This window comes from Myotis nattereri, assembly GCF_964212035.1.
Source record: "Myotis nattereri genome assembly, chromosome: 15".
Classification (NCBI taxonomy): Eukaryota; Metazoa; Chordata; class Mammalia; order Chiroptera; family Vespertilionidae; genus Myotis; species Myotis nattereri.
Genome location: NC_138090.1, coordinates 31,669,924 through 31,689,139, shown reverse-complemented (window position 1 = coordinate 31,689,139; position 19,216 = coordinate 31,669,924). Strand labels below are relative to the sequence as shown.

Below are 19,216 nucleotides of genomic sequence, written 5' to 3'. Positions count from 1 at the left end.
ACCACCCTGTGGACAAACACCAACCGGCGGGCAGCAGTGCTTGGCGACACATCTGCAGGAGGCCCTGCCCTCGAGGGACCCCACGCTGCCTAAGGCAGCGGTTCTCAACCTGTGGGTCGCGACCCCTTTGGCGGTCGAACGACCCTTTCACAGGGGTCGCCTAAGACCATCCTGCATATCAGATATTTACATTACAATTCACAACAGTAGCAACATGACAGTTATGAAGTAGCAACGAAAATAATTTTATGGTTGGGTCACAACATGAGGAACTGTATTTAAAGGGCCAGAAGGTTGAGAACCACTGCTAAGGCTTGGAGAACTTATCAAGGGTCAGGCAGGTGTCTTAATTGTCCAGCTGTGGGGCTGGGGGAAGAGAGCTGCCACCTAGTGTCCCAAACAAGATCACCGGGGAGCGAGGGGTAGGGGCTGCCCAAAGGCTGGGCTCTCCTTTCCCAAGAAGTGCCCTGGACCTGCCGAGATGTGAGGGCAGGGACGGAAGCGGGGGCTGTGAGCCCAGGGAAAGCTCCTGGCCAGCCCTCCTTTCTGACCCTCACCCCTCACTGGGGCTGCATTCCATTTAGGTCCCGTCACAAAACTCAGACGCTTCTAGGAGAACATCACTGCTAGTCTTGCTCCCGGCAGGAAGCTGCCCTTAGCTGCCACCAATACCTTTTTCTTTCTCTTGGTCCACAAAGGGCTACCTTATAGGCCTCCATCTCCATCACACTGTGACATCACAACACCACACATCAGCCTCGGTGCCAGGCTCAAGGCCAGCAGCTGCCCTCTCTGGCCAACTCTTGTCCCTCCAGCTCTGTCTAGAGGCCCCCACTGGGTTGAACCAAGCACCCTGCCTAGAACTAAAAATCCTCTGGTAACCCCCATTTTTGTATGTTTTACCTTATCATCTACTTCAGAGAAACTGCAATCTTGTATGTCCTAGAGGGCCCTTCAGGGACACTGCAGCTGCTTGTCTCCGGAGGATCAGGAGAGAACAGGCCCAATCAGATGGGGCCATCATTGGCTCTGCTGTGCTTGGCCAAATGAGTCTTTCCTTAGTCATGGGCTCAATGGAAACTACATCCCCATTTTCTCACATCCATCCTTCTTTGCTCCTTTTTCTTTTTTTAAATATATTTTATTGATTTTTTACAGAGAGGAAGGGAGAGGGATAGAGAGTTAGAAACATCGATGAGAGAGAAACATTGATCAGCTGCCTCCTGCACACTCCCTACTGGGGATGTGCCCGCAACCAAGATACATGCTCTTGACCGGAATCGAACCTGGGACCCTTCAGTCCACAGGCCGACGCTCTATCCACTGAGCCAAACCAGTTAGGGCTCTTTGCTCCTTTTTCAAATGTAGTGGTTTGGCACACACACACAATCCATAGTGCAGAAGGCCCAACCCACCCTGAACACAGGAATCCAGGTTGGGGGTTCAGGAGAGGTGAAGAGTCAGGAAGTCTGTGCCTGCATGGCCCCCACTCCCGGCAGAGTGCATGCTAGGATCCCGGGGACCAGGCTCAGGGTCTAGCCCTCCACAGCAGCTCCTCAGATCAGGAAGGTTCAGTATTGGGAACCTGAGCTACTCAAGGTCCTATTCAGTGGCCACGCCAAGTGGGAGGAGTGGTGGCTCAGGAATCATCCAAGCCAGAGTTCCTTCTTGTGGCTGCCTCAGAAACAAAGTGCTAGATCTGCACGTGTAACTTATAAAACATCCTTTATTTATTCTAAGGAACATGGTCAAGTGGTGTGGGTTTTTTTGTTTTTTTAAAAAAAACACTTTTTAAAAGGTATTATTGATGCTGTGACCTGGCTTCGAGCCCATGTGAGCTGGGCAGCAGCAGAAGCCACCTGCTGCAAAGGCCTCCCCCACACGGGCCGAGGTTCCGCGGGAACCGGGAGGCGTCGAACAGCTCTGTCCAGTTGCTTAAAAAAATAATTACTTTAGAGGTTTACAAAGAGCAGAAGTTAACATTTGTACTGCTGGTATTTGATCAAAAGACTACTTACAATATATTCATTCCAGGAAATATGTAAATGCTTTAAAGGAACTGAACACTGGTACTTATTGTTTAGGGGACTGTGTATATTAGAATTTTAAGCATTACTATGGGAGCATAGTGTTTCTCTACAAATGCAGAAATTCCCCAGTTTATGTAAAATCGTACTTCCTGATTTTACTTAGGAAAGAAGAAATAAATTAAGAGTAACATTCAGTAAGGTACTTTTTTTTTTTTAAGCACCATGGTTTGGTCAAAAACCTAGTTTGCTTAGAAATGTTAGGGCATCTCCACCAGTAACCATGCTGACTATCATTCCAGAAAAATCCATGAACATACGTCGCAATGAGCTGTTTTCACAAGACTTCCTTTCTAATAAACACAACGTTCTCCTCCTCTCAGATGTGAACCTCCGATGCCAAAATGCAGATGTGCCAACCGGAGGCGTGTTGCTAAGCAAAGGGGAAGGCTAGCGACTCTGTCCAGCAAATTAGATTGTACAGTGGGATGGCGTCTGCTTTGCAACCCAGACAGGAAGCAGCTGTGCTCTCGTCCTCCAGGAGGGTCGAGGCTGGTGGCCTTTACCTGGCATGTAAAAGGGCCCTCATGGGTCAGAACAGCGATTCTCAACCTGTGGGTCGCGACCCCTTTGGGGGTCGAATGACCCTTTCACAGGGGTCGCCTAAACACATCCTGCATATCAGATGTTTACATTACGATTCATAACAGTAGCAAAATTACAGTTATGAAGTAGCAACGAAAATAATTTTATGGTTGGGGGTCACCACAACATGAGGAACTGTATTACAGGGTCGCGGCATTAGGAAGGTTGAGAACCACTGGGTTAGAATATGAGGGCTTTGAGGAAAAATACAAAAAGGCTCCTTTAAATGGAGGCCTCCGGGAATGCCTTCAAACTCCTCCCCTTGGAAACAGATGCACCCAGTCTTGTGCTGCGCTGGGGCACTTGACCCTGACCCTCCTCAGCCAGGGGCTGCACCTCCCCTGGCGGCCGAGCTCTGGACTGTCACCTTCTCCTGCTGTATTCTGTGGGGCTCTAAAGACGTGTCAACCGAAACCAAAAGTCAGAGAGAACGAAAATCTCAAACATTTGACTGGGTTCAAAAGCCCCCGGACACCTCCCGTCGGCCTCCCCATTGCATCTGGTTAGGGGCTGTGAGTGAGAACGCAGACTGTGCTGCCCGCAGGGGACAGGCACGCGAGGAAACACCCACACGCAATCATGACCAACGGCCAGCTTGGGACCCTGCCCCTCCCCCGAGAGCACTGGCGGTTCTTCCTTGATCTGAACTGAAGGAACAGAGGGAGGACCCCAACCCCCTGCACCCCTGCACAACATCCAACGTGGGAATCCACTGCTGCTTCTGCACAGGACGGAGCCTCAGTCTTTTGCTTTATAGCATCGTTTATGGCATGAACTAGGAACATCATGTGTTCACACAAACACGACAATTGTACATCATCATCTTTACAATATTAAAGGAGTCATATACAAGTAAGTCTACAGGCATTGTATGCAGGGTGGCTGGGCACCCCATCCACCGAGCAGTTGTCTGCGGTTTCTCCGCCCGGGAAGAGCCAGCTCGGCCAAGTGTGACAAGGCTGGGGTGTCCGTCGTTGGGCCTAAGAGGCAGCAGGTCTGTGAGGACCCCGAGGGGCCAGTCCTTGTTGGAATCTGGGGCAAGAGTCCCAGGTATGCCCATGTCCAGGTCTGACTGGCAAGCTAGTATAACAAATTTCATTAAAATTCAGTGTGCATATTAGTGTGGGAAAATCAGAGCTGGGGACAGCTTCCTGAGGTGGGGACCCAGAGGATGCTACTGGCAGGTGGGCCCCTTCACCGAGGGGCCCGTTCCTGAGGTAAGGATGCCCTGTGGCCCTGGGGATGGTCTGGATGGGAAGAGACTCCTCCGAGGCCCCAGCGGGGACACACAACCGGACTGGAAGCCCCTGGGCTTAGGTCAGGTGACCTACCAAGTGTGGCCCAGGTGACAGCAAAGGTGAGGGTCTCAGGTGATTCCACAGCCATCCATCCCCCACACCCAAACCACCCTCCTCCCAGCAGCCCTGCTCCCTGGGGGCCCTGCTTCAGCTCCGACAGCACTGGCCCCCCTGCATGCCCCTAGAGCAGGGACCAGAGCTCCCCCAGCCCCACTCCTGGACACTTGGGCCGGAGCGCCAGGCCACTCTCCCACCATGCGGGTGGGCATGCGCATGTCTGACTGAGAATGAAGCACCAGATAAAGAAGTGTTGGTCCTTGTCGGCCTCTCTGGCTTGTGCAGTTACAGTTGCTTCTGTTTTAAATACTGTAGAAAAATAAGCCATCTCTGATGCAGAGACCCACTGGAGTCTGCCACATGTGGAGAAGGACGAAGAGCTCCTCTGCAGTGGGCTGTGGAGGCCAGTGCCGACTCTGCCATGGCAGGCCCCGGGAAACTGGTGGCAGAGTTCTCACCGAGGCATCTTTGGGTCACACCAATCCTTTGGAAAACATGCCTCCAGCACTCCATTCTGTTGCAAGACACCTGGGCCCTGGGGCTCCCTGGGCTGGCCTCGGAACCCCCAGCCTCACCCTCAGTCTCATGAAGATCGAGAAGCAGGTATAGGAGGCACTCCCCAGCACTGTCTGCAGGTCCCTGGCCGTCCCCAGGGCCAGGGGCCTCAGGTGGGCACGGAGGCAGGGCCTAGTCCAGGGGCTCCTGCTTTATCCGGACAGCGGTGGGGGTGGGCTGTGGTCGCCGCTCCTCCCGGCAAAGCACATACTCGCTGAACTGGGAGGAGTCCACGCCACCCCCGCAGGACGCAGCCACGCTGAAACCCCGCTGGAACAGCCTCTCCAGGACCTGCCAGGAAGAAACAGGAGTCAGCAATGCCCAGCTGCAAATTTGCCCGGCTGGCCTGGTGGGCAGCTGGGCCCTCGCCTGGGCAGCCGCCTTCTGTTAACACCTCCAGCGACCAAATCCGAGTGGCTACTCTGAGCTACAGCCTGCAGGGTCCACAGCCTGCAGGGTCCACAGCCTGCAGGGTCCACAGCCTGGTTCAGGGCGGAAGCAAGAGCCTCTGGGGCCCCTGCCTCTTCTCGGATGTAACCTGCCCTTCGCTCTGGACATGTGGTCCCAGGGCCCCTCCTCACTGAGACCTGCCTCACTTACAGAGAGACCCTGCCCCTGGCCTCTGGGCAGCCACCTGCTTCCCTGAGCTTCGAGTCCCAGATGGTTTGAGGCCTGGGGGTGCATCAGCTCACAGGAGCTGGGGTGGAGAGGAGGCGTCCTCTCTGTGTTTGCGTCTCTGCAGGCCTCCGAGTCCACATGGGTTTGTGCCTCTGTGCGGGTTGGGTCTAGTCATCACTGTCTGACACCTGTGTCCTGCAACCAGCAAGTTCTGAATGACAGCCTGTGGAATGTGTGCATGGGGGGCACTTTCCCTACAAAGTCCACTCTGCCCCCCACCTGAAACGGGGGTGTGCTCTGGGTCTGGAAGAGCTGGTGGGAAATGGTCCCCACTCCATCTTGGGCTTCTAAGGCCCATCTAGGGAAAGCCAGTCCAGAATCACTCTGGGCAGCCAACGGGGTGCCTCTGGCAGGGTCAGGAGGGAGAGGAAGGGGCTCCAGGCCACCTCCACGCTCCACCTCTGACCTGCCGCTCCTGTTGTCTGGGTTTAATCTGAATCCAAACTCAGACTTGGTGTCAAATGAAGCACACTTTGTTGAAAGTACTCTGGACATTTTTTATAGAACATCCTTTTGCAAAAAAAAAAAAAGAGTACAGATCAATTTTTTTAAGTCCATCCCCCAGGCGCCATCATTTAATTATGAGCAGGACATAAATTATGCATCCATACATTGTTGCCTTTTCTGTGAGATGGCAGGAGGGATTCGCCATTTCAGGGACCGCGCCTCCCTCCATCTCTCTCTGCTGCCAGAGGCTTTGGGGGAGGCGGGGGGAGGCCAGTGGGGCAGGCGCAACCCTCACCTGCACCGAGTTGAGCCGGCAGTAGCCGTTGAGCGGGAAGCGGATGACGTGTGTGGGGTCCTGGTTCCAGCCAGCGTTGACGGAGTTGCACATGACGTCCCCGGTCTCTGGGAAGACCTCCTCGATGAGGGCCTTCTCGCCGCTGAGCGCGATCCGCTCACCCAGGTCCGGCGTGACCCGCACCACCAGGCAGTCACAGGCCCTGCTGCGGCGCCGCTGCTCTTGCTCCTGCTGCCAGCGCTCCAGCTCCCGCACCATGGGCTGCAGCTGGTAGTAGCGCGCCTCCTCGTACAGCAGGCTGAAGTCCTGTGGGAACAGCAGACAGGATGGAGGGAGGTGGGGGACTGCCTTTTCCAATGCCAGGAGGGCCTCCTCTCACCATTCCACAGAACTGTGACCCCCCTCCCCCAGGGCACAATGTGAACTGGGATGATTGTGCCCATTGTACAGATGGAGAAAATGAGGCTCAAGTGAATGGGTGCAAGCACAAGGAGTCTAGCCTTGTCCCATGGGCAGCGACTGGTGTGCATCTGTGCCAGACCCCCTGAGTCCTTCCATCTGGCCCAAGCACTCAGGCAGGTTTCATCCTCCCCCCGCCCCCCGCCCCCCCACACCATCACCACCCCGAAGTAGAGAGAAGCCTCTGGAAAGACCAGGAGGCTAGACGAGAGGAGCCTGAGGCTCTGTCTATGCCTGGGACCTGCTGCTTCTCAGAATCCCAGAGGGGAGGAGCTCACCTGCCCTGAAAGAGCACAGGGCCCAGCAGGGAGGCAAAACAGATCTGCCAAGGCTGGATTTTCGCATCCTCATGTGCTAGCCCTGAAGCCTCTGATCATCTGTAAGTGAGCTTCTCTGAGCCTGTTTTCCCTTCTATAAAATGCATGTAGACACCCAGTTCAGAGAAGGGGACGGGCTTTGTAAAGGACAAGATCTGCCAAGTGCCTGGCCAGCCCTTGAACTAGCAGCTGTGTGAGGAGGGGCTGGGGTGGGGAGCCCATCTCTTACCAGGCAGGCAGCCCCCTCCCAGGACGACGGGCTCACACCAACTACCCCTCAAATACCTGGTCACTCACACCTGCCCCAGCCCTGTGTAGCCGAGAGTGCCCATGACTCATGCCACTCAATGGGGCTCAGATCAAGGTCAACGGGTGAACCTGAGGACCCCTGGGGGAGAGGCAAGGAAGCCGGGCACAAAGCAGAGCCTACCTGGCATCTGCTGGCCCCGGCCTTGGGGACCACCCTGAGGGAGGCCTGTCGGGGAACCCATTCTATCCCTCCACAGGGTTCCTCAGCCCCACCTGGGCTCCTGCTCTCATCTGCTCCGAAGTGATATCTGCACAGCAAACAGCTCCCACATCTTTCCCCAGCCCAGACGCCTTCACCCAACGTCCCACCAGCAATTCCATGCAGGAGCTGGGTGCCACACTCCCCCCAGCCTGTTCCCCTGCTGGGCCTCCATCATCCACTCAGACAGAAGCTACAGGCCGGGAGGCACCCTCGAGAGCCCCCCACCCCCCACCCATAGCCTTTCTTAAATATGTCTAACCTGCCTCTTGGCTCCCTCTTCGCTGCCTCCACCCTGGTCCAAAGCCTTCAAATAACCCCTCTTGGCCTCTTGCTCCCTACAAATGTTGAACCAGCCACCAAGGTCCTGACATCAACCAGCAGCCTCCCTTCCTGGCCTCCCAGTTCACACAGCCTCAGGCTAACACCTTCTCTCCCAGGACGGTCCTTGCCTCCTTGCCTCCTTGCCTCCTCACCAAGGCCCTCACACCTTCCTCCTTCACCTCCCAGAGAAACATCCTCCCCGACTCCTTCTCTGAATTGGAATTCTGTGGAATTCAAGTGTTTTTTGTTCAACATCTGTCTTCCCACCACATCTTAAGTGCTATGGGGACAGGACCCGCATCTGCCTTGTTGCACTGTATTTTCAGCCTACCAGGAAGTTCAGTTGTTGGGACCCAGGAACTAAGTTGGATGGAGGACAAAACAGTCCCGGGGTGACTGGTCCTCTGGGTGCCAGAAGGAAGAAAGGCCACTTGCTGCTGAGTGGGGTGGCCCAGGCCTGAGTTTCCTTCCTCCGGGTCCCCGGGGCCACAGAGGGGACTGGCACCCAGGCAGGATTCTCGGGACCTGGACGGGTCACCTTTTGTTTGAAGGGTGCTTGCTTTGGATCCGGGTTTCCTCCCTGCAAACGGCCACCAAGAAACAGACCTAGGAACAGCTAACTCCTGTAACTCCCACACACAAGTCTCCAGCACGACAAATGTGCGACCAGGGTAAGCGCCACTGCTTAACTGTTGTCACACCCTGAGAAATAAGCTAAAAACGTGAGAAAACAAAATTAGTTTAGAAAAACTGATTTAGCCCTTGGCTTCATCGCTTAACTTTTTATGGTTGCTATGACGACCGCGGGTCCACTTATTAAGTCACAGCGTCCCCTGTGTAATGCCACCATACAGGCAGCAGGGGTGCCACCGGCTACAGACTTACCTTGAAGTCATCTGGGAGCAGCAGCTTGGACGTCCGCAGGAAGCTCAGGACATAGCGGAAAATCTCCCCATCCCGGTCAATGAAATAGTGTTGCTTCAAACTGTCCAGGACGATGGGCTCAGTGCCATTGAAGAGGCGGCTTATTCTGGGAGAGATGAAGGGTGGGATATCTGACGGAAGGGCCGCTCCACCTGCCCCAACCCCACTCCTTAAGGCCTGCCCTGCTGGAGGGGTGAGGGGCCTTCCGTGGGTGACTGAAACTGGACCGAGCCCGAGGGATGTTTGTACACACCAGAGGCAGCCAGGCCACAATCAGACAGAGCATAGCAAGCATCACAAGTCACAGCCAGGAGACACACCCAGCTGCATACACCTGCCTGCGGACACGTGTTACAGGCCTGGAAAACTACAGCAAGACACAGACACAGCTTCCTGGCCCCTACACACAAACCCTAGCCAACAGACCCACCCAGAAACTCCCACCAACCATCAGACACCCAAGCCCACAGCCACACACGCAGTGAACACATGTAAAGCAGCCAAGACAGCCTTGGGTCCCACACATCCATGTCATCTAACCCACAGGAAGGAGCATCAGATGGGACACACCTGGGCAACAAGCACAGGGTCACATGGTCCCTCCCTCACGCACACAAATCACAGGCAGACCTAGACACACCTGGGCAAAGGACACACCAGCCAGCACAAGTCAACCAGGGACACAGCGACGTACATGAGACAGACTCACAGATAAACCAACAACAGCCACTCGTTCAGGGAGCCCTTGGGGGGATCCCAGGGACGCAGGAGGTTCTGCACACGTGCTTGCATGCTACAGGGCACACATGTACACACACACCACTCTGTATGCACATACACCATAGGTGTGCACTCCTGGGAGGGGAGACAGGACCCAGCACCCTGTCCTCTGAAGGGTAGAGGTTCTGACAGAAGCTCAGGGGGTCTTGAGGAGCCCTTGAGGCTGGTCTGCATCCACTCCAGGGAGGAGGAAGCAGGCCTCAGAGCCAAGGCTTTGGCCTCCCTAGTGCCCAGGGAGGCAGGCTTTGGTTTGGCTAACTTTCCCGGCAGACCCCAGGCCCAGCTATGGACAATTAGGAGCCACAAAGACGGGAGATGACAGCCAAGAGCTTGGCTCAGAAATAGAGGAGGACTGGCAGGGTCTTCCCAGGGACAGCACCACTAGACACCCTTCAGCAGGCAGGGCCACACGTGTCCACTAGACCCTTCCAAGGCTGAGGCTCGTCTGCACAGCCTGGGAAAAGGGTGGCCCTGACCTGAGACCCAGGCCTGCCAGTCCAGCCTGTACAGTCTGATCCCTAAGCCCCCTCACTCTCTGCCTGGCATGGCCCTTCCAGGGACATGCCTCTCTCCCCTGGCAGCCTAGCCCTCTGTCCATTCAGGTCATTATGCCCGAGGCCCTGCCCTGCCCCTGCCATTGTGCACCAGGGCACATGAGCTGGGCAGAAGCTGAGGGGTTAGAGCCCCGAAGCCTCTTTCAGGCCCTCTCATCTGCACCGTCCTCCGCTCTGGTGGCCTGGCACATTCAGGCATCAGCTATGAGGGTCTGCCCAGCTGTAGAGTAGCCCAGGCCGTTCCAGTGGGCTAAACAGTGGTTCTCAACCTTTTGGTCCTTTAAATACATTTCCTCATGTTGGGACCCAACCATAAAATTATTTTCGTTGCTACTTCATAACTGTCATGTTGCTACTGTTATGAATCGTAATGTGAATATCTGATATGCAGGATGGTCTCAGGCGACCCCTGTGAAAGGGTCGTTCGACCGCCAAAGGGGTCGCGACCCACAGGTTGAGAACCACTGGTATAAAAGGCCAAGGCTGCCCGGCTGGCGTGGCTCAGTGGATGAGCGTCGACCTATGAACTCGGGAGGTCACAGTTAGATTCCCGGTCAGGACACATGCCTGGGTTGTGGGCTCAACCCCCAGTAGGGTGCATGCAGGAGGCAGCTGATCAATGACTCGCACTCATCATTGATGTTTCTATCTCTTTCCCTCTACCTTCCACTCTGAAATCAATAAAAATATCTCAAGAAAATAAAAGGGCAAGACTGCCTTCATGGATGGGCACAAGCAGGTCAGAGCCTGCGGTGAGGCGTGGAGAGGCCCCAGCCTGTGGAACCAGCGCTGCCGTCACCCAGATATAACTCATCTCAGGGCTCCACAGGCCACCGGCCCCTATCAACCCCCCTAGGCCTGGTGACAACGGTACTGGGGGACACAGCCCCACTGGAAAGCCTTGTGGGCTCCATGGCCTGTCCCAACTGTCTAAGCCCCAACACCTGGCCTCAGCAGAGCTTGGGTATTCAAATGTCAGACTGAGGGCCACCCAGCATCACTGGAAACAGATGGGACAGCCGAGGGCCTCCTCATGGCATCAGCAGACAGAAGTGAAAGCCACATCCACAGATGAGCCAACCATTCCTAAGCCCCGTGGAACCTACTCCACCCTTCCTGGCTGAGCTCACACCCTCTGTGCAGCCAGCAACGTTCTAGGTTTGGCTGCATGGCCGGTCCCTCTGGTGTCAGGGCTGGCTGGGGCTCCAGACCATCCTGTCAGTCCACAGGACTCGGAACCCACCCAATTCTGGGCTGACTGGGTTCCAGGTTGCTCATTGGCCCAAGAACACAAGGTGCTTAATCTGTCTTATTTCAGGACTGGCTGGCTCTAGATCTTTCCATGACTCACTGTATCTTCACAGGACCAAGGCTTTCATGCCCTTGGGGTCTGAGGCTACCAAGAATGTGAGTAGGTTGAGGGAAGGTTAGGTCAGTCACCACAAAGGAGCAGCAGACACATACAGGGGCTTAAGAGTCAGCTCCTGCCCCGGGCCACCCTCCGAGGGAGGCGTCAGGGTTTGCGTGCCAACCTCAGAGGCTCTCCATGGTATGGACTGGTCGTTCTGACCCCAGCTGACAGGGATCTTCTCTTTATTTTTTTAAGCTTTGGTTCCAATTTCCTCAGTGTTTCAGGGGGAGGTTTTATTAGTTCTGAACCTCGTGGACATCTCCGTTTGCTGCTTCCCACAGCCAGGTGGGCTGCGAGTCAGGCTGCAATGGCAGCAGCTAAACAATGCCCAACAGGCAGGCAGGAGCGGGGTGTCAGCCCCAGGGAGGCTCTGTTCCGCTGCCTCTGAGCAATGACTGACTGACAGCTGTTCTGGGGCCAATCAGTGGTGGCACCTGCTCCTGTGTCAGAACCACCCCCACCAGCCAAGACTCAGAAGCCCAGTCGCTCTGTAGCCCCGGGACCTGAGGGCCTGGGGCACGGGTCCCTGGTCTCCAGCACTGCCAAGGACTGGACTCTAGCACTTTGACACTGAAACTCCCCAGGGGACCTTAACACTTTTAGTCCTCCATTTCCAGGTGACTCACAAAGTGATGCTGGGTAAGGGATTGCTCTTGGTTTCCAGAATTGATGAAAAACCGTTATTTTAATGATTCACTCAAAGAGGGATGAGAGGGATCTGAGGGGCCCTTGGCAGCACAGCTGCCTGACCCACTGTCCCCTGGCTGTCCTACAGGTCCCCCTGGCCTCCAAGCCAAAGCTTCCGGCTAGGAAAGCAGGTCGCCCGTAAGCCAGAAACCATCAGACAGAACAGCGGATTCATCCTGAGCCCAGCCTCAGGGAAGAATGCGACTGCCACCTCCTCTGGGTACATCCAGCAGCCCAGGAGCCTGAGGGACACCAGCTCCTCGGCCAGTGGGCCCACCCCACCTCAGAGCAGGACCCCGGGGCAAGGACAAGCTGCAGTGTGGCCTGGGGGGGAGGGCACCCCCCGCCCTCATGGCTCCCAGGTAGCAGCCTGGACACAAGAATGAGGAGGCCATTCCCTTTGGGCCTGGGCTGTGATTACTCCAGAAGGGCAAGTGTCTGATTTCAGGAAACTCTCTTCAGAGAGGCTGTGGGCAAGGGTTTTATGAATTTCACTCACAAACGTCGTCAACCAATTAAGGGGTGATCTATCTCAAACAACTCAAGAATGCCACAGAGGGAAAAATTGAAATTAAATAAACTGAATCCATCTCCTGTTCTAGACAGGGCTCTGCAAGCCAGTGCACAGGCCAACACTGGCGACGTGGCCTCATAGCTGACGCCTGCCCCTACCCCCACGGCCCAAGTGCACAAGTGCCCCAGGCCTAGCCTCTTTTGGGCAAAGAAAATGAAGCCTCAACCACCATCTGTCCCCCAGGATCCCCAGATTCCAAACTTGACCCTGCATCCACCCCAAAGATCCCTCCTCGAGTGAGCACCTCGGCCCCATGGAGGGCTCCACCCTGGCCCCATACCAGCCACCCTAACAGCCACCTCCACACACTAGGACTCCTCTGTGCTCTGAGCAACCATACTGACAAGGCAGCCTGACTAGAAAGCTTCCCAGAGATGATCCCTGGGTGTCTGGGGGATTAATTAACTCCTCTTGCTATTTTAACCGTATAAAACGGGTGGTGCCCGTAGCGTTGGCCCTCCTGCTGCTCAGCCCTCAGCAGCAACTGCCTCACTGCGCCAGGAGCAAGCAGTTGGGGGCTCAGCTAGCAGCGCTCCACATCACCTCCTGGACAGCTTCACGGGGACCCACCCCAGCTCGGGTCAGCCCTGCTGCCCCTGCGAGGAAAATGCCCAAGAGGCAAAAGCAGGAATGGGCAGCGCCCAGCGCCTCCCTGGTCTCCCAGCACTGCCCAGATGGGCCCACAAGGCAGGAATACCAGGGAGCTCTGCAGAGTGTGAGGCGCAGGCTGGAAGGGTCCTGGTCAGAGAGGGTCCAGGGTCCATTTGCTGATGGAGCATGAGGCTTCTGCTTCCCCACAGCAGCTACTGCACCACCCCCACCCTCTGCCACAGGGAGCCTGCTGCTAGCCCTCAGGGTCCAGCAGTAGCCACACCAACAAAGATGGCAAATTGTAGCTTCCTCTCCTCCCCCGCCTATGCGATTTCCCAAGGGTTAGAATCAGGAGCAGAATTAAATACACGACCCCAAGAAGTACACAGCATTGCTCACAAATGACCCCCTGCAAAGGCCAGGCCTATGTCCCACTCAAAAGGAACCTAAAGGCATGTCAGATCCCCCAGCCAGCTGCTGGCCAGCTTCAGGTAGGATTGGCTCTGAATAAGTGGCTCTTGCCAGTGGGTCAGAAGCTCCTCCTAGCACTACCAGTGCAGCCAGCTAAGGGTCACAGGCCCCTGTGCAAACCCTAGTTCCCCGGGGCAGTGAGAATTGTGGGGGCGGCGGGGAGCAGGGGGCTGCAGAGCCCTGCAGGTTGGCTGGCAGAGGAGACAGACATCACTGGTAGCAGGCTGCAGATGCTGCCCGTCACCGTCACCCACCTGGTAGTCCAAGGGGCTCGATTCTTACCTGGAGTCGGGGTACTTGGTGAGCGTGGCCAGGCTGCTGGTGTACATGTGGCCGCCCACGTCGATGTGCACAGGCGCATTGGACTTGGTGAGCTGGGCTGGCAGTGGGATCCCCTGGGCAGCCAGGGGAGACACGGGTGACCGGGTGAGAGACAACCGGGACATGCTTCCTCCCTCCTGGAGACGGAAACAAGGCAGAAACGGGTTTCTTCCCAACAGAGCTGGGTATTCCCTTTGTTACCAATGTGATCACAGATCTAATCAGATCACTTCGCCTGTGCCTGATCACATACTCAGCTGACAAATTATGGCCACCACTGTAATTAAGTGTATTTGCATCATTCTCTTCAAAGGACCAGAGGGAGAAAGAAAGATGCTTATTAGCAATAAGAAATCAAGAAAAAAAAATTTCAAGGTGTCAGCCTCCAGGGGCATAAAACAAACTGCAAAATTCTAATTAAAGGTCGTGGGCTTATGTGTTAGATGTGAAATATCCCCTGACAAACGAATCACCAATTTGTGAATTGGGATTCAGGGGTTTTTGCAAGTTTGTCTCAGTAACGAGACACCTCTAAATTAGTGACTTCCTCAGCACCCAAGGCGTTGAGTTTTATACATGTAGTAAATTTCACATCAAATTAAGAGCATTTTTGTTTCAAAAAATACATAATCCTATAGTCAGTCAACAGCCATCTCTTGAATGCTGCAGCTACGAGGAGGGGCAGCCAGGCCAGCCAGTGAGCAGGCACTCGGGAAGAGGGCAAAGAGGCGACCCCATGCTGACCAGCCCACCCTCTGGCTCTCACCTCGGTTCCGGCGCTGCCTGGGGCGTGAAGCGAGGACCCGCTCGGTCGCTCCTTGCGGTGAGGCATCTAGGCTTCCATCACTGCCCGGAGTATCTGGGGAGCACCGACAGACCAGAGGGCTTACTCCTCAAAGGTTATGGGCGCCGTGGCTTAGCAAATGGAGTCAGACACTTCGAGTCGTCCTTTCTGCACATGCTCTCCTGGACCCCATGCCTACTACAGTGTTCTCCAGATCCCACCCACTGCTATTCTATCCCCATACCCCAAAGGATGCATTCGGGCCATAGCAAATCACTTCTCTCTCTCTCTCTCTCTCTCTCTCTCTCTCACACACACACACACACACACACATACTCTCACATGTGTTTTCTGAGAGCTCCATGTCTGCTAACTCAGCTAATGACAATACTGAAACATATGCTCACCGTAATTGCCCAAAATGTTTCAGAACAAATCTGATTTTCCCGGTATTTTGGTTTAGAGCCATGTTACCAAGCGTGTCTCCTCTTGCATCAACAGAGAACCCTGTGGACCACTGTGCAGGGAGGATCCCGCACCCTCTATGAGATGGGGAGCTCAGGACCTCTCAGACCCCCAGATGGTCTTGTCTGTGCTTCAGGCCCCTTGGGATAATTACCACCCCCCCCTTGCCCTCCCAAAGCATCAGAGAGCTGGCCAGAAAAATCCACAGTGGCTCAGCAAATGGACCCCATCTCCTGCTCCTCCCCATGGCCACTTAGCACCTTTCCTCTGCTCCACAGTCACCTGAAAAAAATTGTTCCTCAGTCACTAGCAGCCACTCCAGGGCACTGACAGAACCCGCGAGGAGGGTGGAGAAGAGCAGGCTTATGCAGCCCTTTCCAATCTCACGGGGCTGGGAGGAGGTCATTCACAGTGACTACCACCCTCACCACTGGCTTCCACAAGCCTAACCCGGACTTGTCTCTTGCTGGTTTAAATGAGGGTGCAATCTCCCCTAAGGGTTGACTTTGTGCCTTGAAATTCAACATCCAATTTTGAAATATGGACCAAGGTCCAAGGAGCATCAGATCGTGCAAATTTTAAGTAAGGTTACTCTGTCCTGATCCTGGCAAGTTCCGTGACAGGAACCAGGGTGGGGTGGAGGTGCTATTAGGGAATAGAGAGGTTTAATTTATACCCTCACTGGGGGTGCTGTCCGGGGTTGCTGCTTTTGGCATTCCTGAGTTCCAGTTAGCTTTTTAAAAAGCAGGTCACTAATCTCAAGGAAGTTCTGAGAAACCAAAACAGATCTCCAGAATGGGCTGTCCTGCGGTAGGAGGCTCTGCTGGGCGAGGAGTCAGAAGGAAAGCCACGCGGAGGACAAACTGTGCTGGAAGGAATTCTGATGGATCTTCGTTCTATCAAAGCAACTGCACCGTTTTCCCTACTGCCAGGACACTGCTCAAAAGTGACATTTAACACCAAGCACCCATCACAAAAGCTGCCCCTGCCATTCTCACCCAGCCTCCTTCCCAAGTACAACCTGCGGTTCACAGCAAACCGGAAACTCACCATTGGAAGCCCCAGGCTTTACGCCTTGACCAGAACCTCCAGTGCTCCCGCTGACCAACGCATCTGTGCTGGACAACGACCCTTTCTCCGAGACCACTGCTGAGGTCAGAAGCATAAAGTGAGTGCAGTAAGACACAAGCTCATTCCTGCCAACATCAGCATCAAACCCATGACCCGGCCCCAACACCCAGGCCTCCCGAGGCTGGCCAAACAGCCTGTTGCAGGGCCCACGGGTTTCCAAACTGGCTGGGTATTGACCCGCTTCTGGGAGCTGCGGCGGGAGCCCCAGACCCGCGCCCGCCCACCACCGCCGAGCCCCGCCCGCCCGAGCAGAGGGAAGCGAGCAGAATGCCACGCTCATTTACACACAAAATGATTTTGTGTCCCATTGTGCTCGCAGTTGTTCAGCTCTCTGGGGGTGATTAAACTGGCTGAGCTGCGGCAGCTTGAGACGATTTCACTAAATCGCTTCTTCGTGAAGTCGCTTCTTTGCTAAGCTGTTATTTTAGCCATAAAAGGTAAACAGAAGGCGCCTCCCTAGTTTTCTTCAGCTCTGCGCCCTGGGCGCTAGCCCGGGGCGAGATTGTCCGGGGGGTGGGCCGGGAGCGAGGCCCGCGAGCCACCTGGTGCGCGCCAGCCCCGCCGCGAAGGCCGCCGGCCGGTGTGAACTTCAGGGAGCCTGGAGCCGGCTGGGCCCAGGCCCGCAGCGCCGCGGGGCGGGGGCGGCCACGGAACCCGAAGAGCCTGGCAGGGTGGGGAGGGGTGTGTGGTGGGGGCGGAGGACAAAGTTAAATCAAGAAGCAGACACTTGGAGACCACAGATGGGAAGCTTGCCTAATTAAGGACGTAAAAGCGCTTTTGTTCTCAAAGTTTATTGTTGGCGGGATTAAAAAAAATTAATTGAAACTAATGCTGTTATTCAATGCAGTTAAATTCCTTCATGCACATTTGAGGGAGTGAAAACTTGAAGCTTATCTTTCTGCAGTCGGGGTGGGGGGCGCGGGAAGACCTAAAGGCGCTTCGATACGGAAGAAGGGATGTTTGGGAGTGTGTCCGGTGCGCGCGTCCAGGCGGGCAGCAGAGACCCGGGGGCGGCGATCGCGTATCCGCGCGGCCGCCCCGGAGCCTCAAACCCTGCGCGCCTGGGACGACCAGCAGCGCGCCGACCCCTCCCGCCCCATTTCGCACTCACGGGGTAGGCGTCAGAGGACGCACATCTGTCCCGTTAGAGACTTTTTCTCGCTCTGATTTGAGCGCCAAGCCGAGCCCCGTCCGCCCCAAAGCCCCAGCTGCGTGAGCCCAGTTTTGACCCCGGAAACTCACCGGCCCTGCAACTGGGGCTCCAGTGCTGGGGCCTGAACCCGCCCCCCCCCCCTCGCCCGCCCCGAGCTGCAGGAAGCGCCGAGCCCGCCCGCGTGGGGAGGGTCTACCCTGGGCCAGGACCAGCCCACGTGGGCAATCACCCCTCCCGCGCCAGGCCTTTGTGCTGGGTGCCCCCGCCGCCCAGCACCGGGACAAAGCAGCCGCCCCCGCCCAAGTATGAATCCCGACTTTCTCAGTATCGCGGCCACTTTGGGGACATGGGTGCATAGTGCAGAGCGGTGGCCGCCCTCGCGGGGCTTACCTCGGAGCCGGAGCGGGGGATCGGGCTCGGGCACAGCCCCCGCCCCCCGCAGCCGCTGGTCTCGAGCGCCTGGCGCAGCCTCGCCGCCTGTGCTCGCTGCGCGGGTCGCTCCGGTCTCGTCCTGGAGTTACTTTCTCTCTCGCCCCCAACCCTCCCCCCCACCCACCCCTCCCGCCCCGGCCCCCGCTTCGCGCGGCCCCTCGCGGCGCGGCGCGCCGGGGCCTCCCCACCCCGCCCTCCCCTCGCCTCCTCCCCTCCTCGCGGCCGCCGCCACCGCCTCCTCCTCTTCGCGCCGCTCTCCGGCTGCCCTCCCGCCGCTCCCACCTCCTTTCCTCCCTCCTCTCCAGCGGCCTTCCCCCGATTGCTGGCGAGAAAACCAGCCCCACACCCCAGCCCGTGGCCCGAGCCCCGTGGCGGCCGAGCCTGGACGCAAAGGGCAAGGATTCGGGTCCAAATTACCCGGCGCGGCGAGCGCGAGCGGGAGCGCGCGGCGACTCCTGGCTCGGGGCTCGGCTGCGCCGCGGGGCAGAGGATTAGAGTCGCAATTAGCTCCGCGCGCCCGCGCCTGCCGCGCTCGGCGACAGAGATGCACTGTTTCCCCTCCTTTCGTCGGGCGATTCCCACCCGCCTCCCGGAACCCGGGCGATCCCGCCGGGGCCCCCGCCAGCACCCTCCCGGGAGCAGTGCACCCAGGCCCCCGCGCCCTCCGCTGCCCAGTCCCCCGCCCCCCGCCGACCGGCCACGCGGCGCCCGGGCCTCCTCTGGGCTCAGAAGGGGGCGGGGGAGAAGCTGATTTTAATCATTGTCATTTCATCTGATGTAATATTTCCCCGGGCGCTTTCAGCTGGGCATAAATTTTCGGCTCCCAAATAAGTAACACAGGGCACGTTTCTCACATTTCTTGACTCCTCGGTTACAAAGAGGAGAGCTGCCGCCGCCACGGCGCCCGGGGCCAGGGGCGGGACTTGGGAAGAAACTGGGCTGCGAGTCGGCCAGGGCTGGAGCGGAGCCGGGGGCCAAGTCCACCCCTCCCCCTCCCCGGCCTTCCTCGCCTGGTCTCTGCCCGGACCGCCCCTCTCCCGTGGAGCAGAGCCGCCCGTGACGTCTACGGACACGCGGTTAGCCACCGCGGGGGAGGGGCGCGCGGGGAGCGCCCGGCCAGCCGCCCCGGGCCAGACGCGCCATTTCCTCTCCGCGCGCGGCGTGTTGGAGACGTCTGCAGTCAAGACACCCCACGGCGCTCAGGCCAGCGCCCGGGGCGTCCCTCCCAGGTCCCCGCGCCGGCTGCCCCTTCTTCCTCCTATCCTACCCTCCTTTTTCCCTTCCTCCGTTTTCCCTGGCGCCCCGCCCGTCCCCCACACCCTTGGACC

At 56.9% G+C, this 19,216-nt stretch overlaps 1 protein-coding gene across 2 annotated transcripts; it reads right to left on the bottom strand.

Moving 5' to 3' along the window:
- Window positions 1-3,389: 3,389 nt before the first annotated feature.
- KCTD15 (potassium channel tetramerization domain containing 15) lies at window positions 3,390-18,006 on the bottom strand. 2 transcript variants are annotated; one of them, XM_081108224.1, is made up of 7 exons: window positions 17,847-18,006; window positions 16,223-16,321; window positions 14,690-14,782; window positions 13,885-14,060; window positions 8,496-8,640; window positions 6,003-6,308; window positions 3,390-4,873 (listed from the first exon to the last, which is right to left on the bottom strand). In XM_081108224.1, exons 3-7 carry the CDS (start codon window positions 14,753-14,755, stop codon window positions 4,715-4,717), a joined length of 852 nt encoding a protein of 283 aa, XP_080964350.1. In that variant the 5' UTR covers window positions 14,756-14,782; window positions 16,223-16,321; window positions 17,847-18,006; the 3' UTR covers window positions 3,390-4,714. The 2 variants fall into 2 exon arrangements, with proteins under 2 accessions (XP_080964350.1, XP_080964349.1); XM_081108223.1 differs by having other exon boundaries at window positions 16,223-16,318; window positions 17,847-17,984.
- Between the last annotated feature and the right edge of the window lie 1,210 nt (window positions 18,007-19,216).

What these genes read in the sequence shown, in the direction of transcription:
- KCTD15 (XM_081108224.1), bottom strand. Translation starts at nt 14,755, where the DNA reads ATGCCTCACCGCAAGGAGCGACCGAGCGGGTCCTCGCTTCACGCCCCA. An exon ending in ACCAAGTACCCCGACTCCAG is followed by an intron (nt 8,641 to 13,884) that starts GTAAGAATCGAG and finishes CATCTCTCCCAG; the next exon opens with AATAAGCCGCCTCTTCAATG. An exon ending in GCCGGCTCAACTCGGTGCAG is followed by an intron (nt 4,874 to 6,002) that starts GTGAGGGTTGCG and finishes TCTTCCTGGCAG; the next exon opens with GTCCTGGAGAGGCTGTTCCA.